Source organism: Eutrema salsugineum, unplaced genomic scaffold (genome assembly GCF_000478725.1).
Source record: "Eutrema salsugineum unplaced genomic scaffold, Eutsalg1_0 scaffold_6, whole genome shotgun sequence".
Lineage (NCBI taxonomy): Eukaryota > Viridiplantae > Streptophyta > Magnoliopsida > Brassicales > Brassicaceae > Eutrema > Eutrema salsugineum.
The window spans coordinates 7474172-7482493 of record NW_006256547.1 but is presented as its reverse complement, the minus strand read 5'-3'; the positions used below and the strand labels follow the sequence as shown (position 1 = coordinate 7482493).

Sequence of the window (8322 nt, the reverse complement as noted above, 5' to 3'; positions counted from 1 at the left end):
CTTTTCTAAGGTGATGCTAAAGCAGAGGAAGAGGAGGGAAAAGGGCTTTTCGAAGAAAAGAAAAAGCTGCTTTTTATTTTTAAATAATTGTTTTGTCATTGATGCTTATAATTTTTATATCAATTCTGAGAGTTACTAACCTCTTTATCGAATAACGTTTTTTTACATGTGATGTTTTCCAACCAATCTCGTAAGCCAAATTTTTTAGATGACTCAAGAACAAATATTAAAAACTAGTAAAAACGCACTTTAACAAGGTGACACATTAATAATAAAACGATTCTATTGCAGATTATATAGCCTATAAATAAATTAACTTTGTAATGTTGAATTATTTCGAACGAAAGGCTAGTTTACTCTATTCATGTGGTGACTTGGTGAGGTGTATATGGTCAAAATAAATGGGACCCAACTTCATCATAATATGCATCGCGTATGAAATGTGTTTTTTGTTTTCGGTAGGATTTGTAATTGTTTGATCCAAGATTCACTGTCGAGGCAGAGGCGTGGGGGAATGTGCAGAGAGATGGGACTTTACAAATTACAATAACAAACTTTATGGTGTAACCATTATGTTGCTCACTTATTTTCTCATTCGTATAGGCTCTTTTTAAGTTTAGTATCGTATTACAAGCCATAAATGTAGCCTTTACATAACGTTCCAAGTCACACACTATCCTTTTCATCATTACATTTCCATCTCCCAACAAGTTTATGAGTGGAATTTTAAAATCCAAGCATAATATGAGTTGGATATTGATACTCACATTTGTATAACAACAAATGTAAAGGATAGTTGATAACAAATGGTCACAAGAAAATATATATCGTTATATATATTTTCTTCAAGAGTATTGTATTCTGTTTATAAAAAATGGAGTATGGGATATTATATTGCTACGCATCTGAAATATCGAAATATAGTGTAATCCACACTAACAAATGACTAAAGAATAGTGTTATACAAAGAGGCAAAAATAAGTAGCAAACTAAATCTGAGTCATTGTTTTGTTAGATGATATCAATATCATCTGTCTCTTCGGAGACATCCATTGGATTCATATGAAAAAATATACATGTTATTTACTACACTGAGATAGTGATAGAGCTTTCTTGTATTTGATGTAAATTTACTAGATTATTGAATTCTCCAAGAGAACAAAATATATGTATTTTCATCCCGAAACTATATATGTGTAAATTTGCTAGCTCATTGATAAATAGTTATATTTCTAAGTACTTCGATTGGTTATTACTCTAGTTACAATTCCGTTCCATTGCACGACAAACTATTTCTCTAAGATCAATAGTTTCTAGTTTCTACCAAGGTATAATTATTCTTATAATTTTTCCCATTACAATTAATATAGTGCAAATCTTATCACCTATAGTGTGATTTGTCTATTATATATTTAACACTTTTGTGACTATATATTATATATTATTGATTAATTCTGTTTAATGTATAGAAAAAGGACCGAATTGTGGAGAGTAATAGTGAAAAGGCCCACAAAAGGAACAACATCAATTAGCTCGTGGTTTAGTGGCATGAGAGGTTATGATTCCTTTGCCCCCAATATTGTTTAAATACTTCTTTACTCATTTCTCACTTTTCAGTCTATACCACTAATGCCTATGTATGTCTTTTGTTTTAAATGAATTTTGTTGGACATTAGTTTATTTCACCGCCCTGGCTAACTAATTAGGTATATTTCGATATATTATGAGTCATCTTTTAGGAATTTAAATTTCTATACTACCAAGGATTACTTGTCCTCGTAAAGAATGAACATAAACTTTTTCCTCTTTTAAAAGGACTAAGAATCATTTACTTGTATTAGAGTATGTTTATAGGAGAACCCATGCTTGTTTTTCTAATTAATATTATATTAATACATTGTTGTGCTCAGACTCTTCTTTTTTTTTAGACCAATACCATCGCGCCACCTGTCACACATGTCACAAAAATCAGTGCTTGTTAGTCTGAAATAAGAACCGGCTTCAACAAAGTTTGGGTTTTTTCATTTTTTTTAGAACAAAAAGTCCACATAGAACTCCCCTTTACTTCTTTCCAACTATTTATAATTAGTTAAATATCAGAGTCGAGCCTACTAGTATAAATATGTAAATGAAAAGAAGACATCATATATACTGTATTAATAATATTTTATACACACACGACCAAAAGTACTAAATTCTCTTTAAAAATATCGTGTACTGATCATATCTTAAGAGGCGTATATACACGTCAACCTATAACAAATAATTGAACAATATGCTTCTTTTTTTTGGATTTTTATAAAGAAGGGTAATTGAACGAAGACTGTAGTGGATGCAGAAAATTGAACGATATACTACATTGTTCTTTAGAAAAAATATGAGAAATCTAAAAACATGTCTAGGTGGTCCAAATTACATCATTAACGTATAATATAATCTTCAATTCTGATAGTGTCTCCGAAACATGAAATCTGATTATATACAGTATATAATAAATCCAGATTCTGAAATGTGCAAAAATTTGTATATGGAGTTTTGTCACAAGGAATTTATGGAAGTACCAGCCAAACTAATTTGAGAATGAGATTTCAAGAATTTGACACTACCGCTAAACCCAATCAACTCAGATATACTTGCAATTAATTTACAATGTAGATGTAGTGGTGGGGGAATCATTTTACCCAAATGTGTAAAAGTCAATGGTCAACCAAGCATGACATGAAGTTCAAATGATTAAAAAACTATTGGAAGAGTCAATGTTGTTTGAAATCATAGGTTGATAATAATTGGATACTATCTTTGAGAATGGAGACATCAAGATGATATGATGTGCAATTATGCTAAGAAACCAAAGAAAATGCTGTATACCATGTAGATAAGCGGTCAAATCTAATGACCCGAACGAATTCTTATCCAATGCCACAAATTACATTCCAAATCTATAAACAATCAAAGGACCAAATGTAAAACATAATAAGAACAAATATAGATGCAACGAGAGCGATTATTAAGTTTGATTAGTAATTTTTTACCGGATCGTTACAGATATTATCGTTTAAGCAGAAGAAGAAGAAACACGTGGAAATTTATGCATGTGATGTGAGGAAATATACATTAAGCATTTTCTGTTTTTATTTATTTTGTTGGGGCAAAAAGCATTTTCTGTTTTTATTTATAAATTTGTGATATTTTTACTTAATCAAGTAAAAAAGTTAAAAGAGGGACCAAGGATGTCGTGGATGGCACGCGTTTCTTTTTCTTGTTTTGTTACTGTGTTCAAATGATTGGTTAGTACACTCTGTTTCTGTTTCCTGTTAAATCCTTGTCAAAAAACATTCATCTGCATTTTAATTTTTCTTACTAAACAGTAAACTCTCTTTCTCTCTCTCTCTGCCAACGTGGCATAGATTTTTTAAAACGGCATGCAAACCACTTTATTTTTAGTTTTTATAAAGCCAGTTTATTATTTTGAAAATTGATTTTTTTTTATAGAGATGGTATTATTACATCAATATATTGTGGATTTGAAAAATATTGAGACCCATGTTTTGTGTGTTGTGTCCATATTAACCAATAGTGAAAAGCACCTTTAGGCTTTGGCCCGTCAAAGCAGAATCATTATTACAACCATCGATCTCAAAGATGTGATTCAGAAATCTATATATATAAAGTAAAATGTTCTCTCTTCTCATGATGCCACATCATTTTCTCAAACTCTAAAATTTTGATACATCATCAATTCATTTATTAATTTATAATTTATTATATTTTGTGTTATTATACTTTAATTCTTATAGTAACTATCATCCATTAATATAACAAGAATATGAATAAACATTCTTTATAAATAATAGTTTTTATATTGATGCATTTAGTCATTATTATTTTAAATTATTTATTTTATTTATATGATTCAATAGATATGTATAGTAAAACATAAAATTTTAAGATAGCCTGATTTGGATCCACTTTTGTCAAATCCAAAAACAAATTCTCGGATCCAAAATTTTTAATATCTAAAAATATCCAAATTCGTTTTAAAACCGATACAAAACACTAGAATATAACAAAAGACATAAATTTGAAGAAAATTAAAATAATTAATTATAAAATCAAAATTATATAGACGGGTTAGGAATATTTGCACGAGTTTCAAAAAGCTCAAGTGACAATTATATCATTTTCTATTTTAATTATTTTTGTTATTTGTAATAGAATATCATGTAATAATTTACAAAATAAAATTTATTTTTTAAAATGACTACTTAAATAATAATATAGAGAGTGAAAATGCATATTTGTGAAACAAATTGTGGTATCACAAAATGTTAACATGTTCAACCTAATCTTTGAAACATAAAATGGGTGAAGTTTCTCTTAAAAATTATACAGAGCTCAGGTTAGAAATGTGACATTGAGAGTGGCTAGAAAAAAGAAAAACCTGAAAAAGATAGAAATTTCAACCGGTCCAATATGTTGTGTATAATTCAACATGTTGCATTGATGAGAGAGAACAAGAGAGGGAAAAAGAGAGTGAGAGGGAAAAGGATAGTGAGAGGGAAAGGGAGAGGGAGAGGGAGAGGGAGATGGAGAAGGAGAGGAAGAGGGAGATGGAGAGGGAAATGGGTGTAGAAAAAAAGAAGATTATGAATATATTTTGAAAATATGTTAGGGAATTGAGATATTTTTAAATAATTAATTGTCTCTTACATATATTTTTTTTCTGAATGCAACAATTAAGAATTGTATATGTTCCAAAATCATAAACACGCATAAATATAAAGATATCTATAAACTAAAATTGATTTAAAGTTTTAATTGATATATTATTTGATTACTTTTTAAATTTTTTATATAAATTATAAAATACAATAAGTATATATAAAAAATTAAAATACAAAATCTAATGAACAAAATTAATATTGTAGAATTTTTTCTTAAATATATCAATAAATACAATACAAAATTCCGCGCGAAGCGCGAATCAGCCCCTAGTAAAATAAAATTTAAAATGAGGTGGATAAATGATGATTTATTAGATTATTCTTTTCTTTTGTCGATTTATTATATTATTCAAACCTATGAACAAGCACGCTTGTCTTTTCTTAGTCTTCTAGCTCTGACACGAGTTCAGATTATTGTTCTTAAGCCCAAAATGATTTCGTCCCAAATCAACGAGAAACAAGTGAACAACCTACACCGGAGTGATAAAATAGAAGGATCCTCGGTATTTTCGTCTTTAGAATATATGAGAAAAAACGTACATTATAGTTAATTAATTACCACAAAAAGAAAAAGAGAGAGCGAGAGAAAACACTATAGTAGAAGCAGAGAAAAGAGACTCAACTAAACAACACAAAGTGTCACAGAAACATTTTAAGAAGAAGGGAAAAAGAAACTTAAGCAAATAGCCCTAAGAAAATCAAACCTTATAAGCCACTTGATATTTGGTTTCTGGCTTTAAAACAAGTCTTTTATCTACCTAAAAGGACGGATCTTCTTTTTCATCTTCTTCGTTCTACCAAAAATCATACGGGGAGCTTTGTGAGGAAAGTGATTGGCAGCAACCATACCTTACTCGCATTTGATCGACCGGTAAATGTGGCGGACAAAGAGAAGAGCGGCACGGAAGCCAACGGTTCCGAGCATGAGGAAGAAACCGTAACAAATGCAAGCCATGTAACCGAAGAAGAAGGAGGTTTGCATGAAACCGGACATGTCTGATCTTGCGTAGTAGTAGTATAAGCAGTACGCGTAGATGAACAGACCAGTCGATCCACCGCATAGGAATGATCTGCAGCAAAGATTATAAAAACCAATTACAAACCGAAGGGAAATTAAACTGAGCCATAAACCGAAAGAAAAACAAGATTTGGCGGGGAAAAACGTACCTCCACCACCATTCGTGATCTTCAGCAGCGAGTTGGAAGTAAGTCAAAGCGACGGTTATAAAAGCAGTCACGATGATGAGAATGATGAAGACGATGAAGAGGATGCTGTAGATGGTGTAGATCCGGTGACCCCAGACACTAGCGAAAATGTAGTAAAGCTCGATGTAGATGGCACTGAAAGGAAGAAAACCAGCCATGGCCATCTGAGGAACAGCACTCCTGTACCATGGGAGTGGCGGGATCTCCCGAGGATACTTAGTGGTGCGGACAGGAGCTTGGAACTCCGCTTTGCTGTTTTTACCGGCGATACCACCCAATACAAGCAAAGGCGAAGTCACTAGTGTCCATATAAGGACGATCACAACAATGGTTCCAAAGGGAAGAGCGGCGGTTGCACTGTAGGCGATTGCGACTGTGTTTAGGAAGCAGAAGGTGAGGAATAGTGGGCCACAGAAGAGACAACCGGTGAGCAACAAGTTTCTCACCTGAGAAAAAGAAATGAGAAGTTTTCTTGCTTGCTGTTAAAAAGAGTTATTTTGAGGGAAGGGGATTATGGTTTACATACCCAGTTCTTTCCTTCGAGTTGACAGTAGAAAGAGGAAGCGGTGTATCCGGCGATTCCAGATGTGAGAGCGTAGATAACGACCAAAGCAGTGAAGAGTGCTCCTCGGTTGTATGGATAAAACACTCCAACAAGTGAAAGCATGAAGATGAATATGGTGCTGATGGCATATGAGCGAAATTACGTTAGTAATCGGCAACAAAGAAATACAGATATGCACGAGAGAAGCATGTCAGGAACTGAGACATGACTTACAGAGTGAACAATTGGGTACCGCTACCGAGAGATGCAGCAAAGAGAGATTTGTGCTTTGGGAACCGGAACACATCCCCATGAATATATTTCCATCCAGTTTCCTCTTGATCATCAGCAGCTTCCTCGTCTTGAGCATACCTTTAAAGGTGGGGGAAAAGTTTATGATCGGAAAAAGAAATGTACATTGTTAAGCATAACGAGTAGAGAGTCAGCATTCAAAACTTACTTCATGAAATCATTCTTGAGGACCCGCATCAAGATGGTTGCAAGGAAACCAGTCAAGAGAAGGACAGTGACGCATGAGTTTATGATGGAGAACCAGTGGATTTCCAAGTGATGTGGAAGAGAAGAAGACATGGCGTACTTCTCCATTCTCTTGTCAAAAGGAGTCTCGGTTTCTTTCCACTTCACAGTGTACATAAACTCTGCATCGACTTCCTTGTCCTCAGTGAGATCCACAAGCGAATGAGGATCCATTCTAGCATTGATTTCGATCACACGGTCTTTGTTGTACAAAATCTCAAACTGGATGTGCTTGTACAAGAAATATTTGAACTCGCTCGGATCTGATTTGCTCTCTTTGTCAACCTTTCCAATGAATCCCCAGATAGGCAAATCATCATAGTACATCTGGAAGTAGTAGTCCTTTTCGACAGCCCTTCGAAACTGTTCAACTTCTTCTCTGCTAAGCTTCTTCTTGCAGTATATCTCCGAGTCTTTTTCATCTCTGAAGTTAAGCTTGTATGGAGCACTAACAAGTCGATCCCCATTCAAAACCTCACCAAGAGCTTCCTTCTTATCTTTCACACCCTCTGCAAAACAAAAACCAATGGATCAGAATGCATATGACCAAAGTAAACAAATCTGAACAAAATGTAAACCTTCATAAGACCTCGATTTTATTTCTCAAGCTGCCGATTCCAATTTATCAGTAAACAATTGAAAATTTTCGGATTTTAAGTGTAAACAATGAAATTCCAATTTAAGCTTCGTGAGAGATTCACAGTGAACGAAGCGTAAATTGGATTGCCCAGAAAACAGAAATTCACTAAGACCTGGATACACACAAAAGCGTGGCCATACCTGGAACACAGAAAGGCAGATCGAAATACCGATACGTCTCACTGCGATCATAAACACACAAGTAAAATCAGTCAGTGAGTCACAATGAAATCTAAGATAGAGCCACAAATCAACAGAGATCTATCGAAAATATTTTATGAGATTCAACGTTACACATTTTACAGCTCCAATCGAATTTCAAGGTCTACATCAATGGAAATCGCAATAACATCGCAGCTTTTACAGGAATCGCATGTAAAGTCAACGATTAATCTCTCATCCATGACAATCTCAGATCTGTAAAAAATATTGAAAACCTACAGACAACGCAAGTAGAATAGATATCTTTCTATACCTGGGATTGTGAAACGGGCCGACCTTGTTGGCGTAGAGCGGAACGGAGTCACCTTCCTTGTAACGGTGGTCGGAGGCATCGGATCTGACATTCCCGGCGCCGGAGAAGATGAGAGCTCCGACCAAGAGGAGCAGCGTCGTCGGTATTTTCATGGTGTTTCTGTTGAAGGGAAAAAATCGTGAGATCTGATTTTGCTT

At 33.8% G+C, this 8322-nt stretch overlaps 1 protein-coding gene across 1 annotated transcript; it reads right to left on the bottom strand.

The window, feature by feature from the left end:
* Positions 1-5208: 5208 nt before the first annotated feature.
* On the bottom strand, positions 5209-8307 carry LOC18013039 (transmembrane 9 superfamily member 3). Its single transcript, XM_006395763.2, has 7 exons — positions 8126-8307; positions 7792-7832; positions 6935-7520; positions 6709-6846; positions 6457-6613; positions 5892-6376; positions 5209-5794 (listed from the first exon to the last, which is right to left on the bottom strand). Exons 1-7 carry the CDS (start codon positions 8275-8277, stop codon positions 5575-5577), a joined length of 1779 nt encoding a protein of 592 aa, XP_006395825.1. The 5' UTR covers positions 8278-8307; the 3' UTR covers positions 5209-5574.
* Positions 8308-8322: the final 15 nt, after the last annotated feature.

Bases quoted from the DNA above. Each gene is read 5' to 3' on its own strand.
- LOC18013039 (XM_006395763.2), bottom strand. From the start codon at position 8,277: ATGAAAATACCGACGACGCTGCTCCTCTTGGTCGGAGCTCTCATCTTC. The intron at 6,847-6,934 runs GTAAGTTTTGAA...CCACCTTTAAAG, and splicing joins CTCAAGAATGATTTCATGAA to GTATGCTCAAGACGAGGAAG. The intron at 6,614-6,708 runs GTAAGTCATGTC...ATATGCCATCAG, and splicing joins GGTACCCAATTGTTCACTCT to CACCATATTCATCTTCATGC.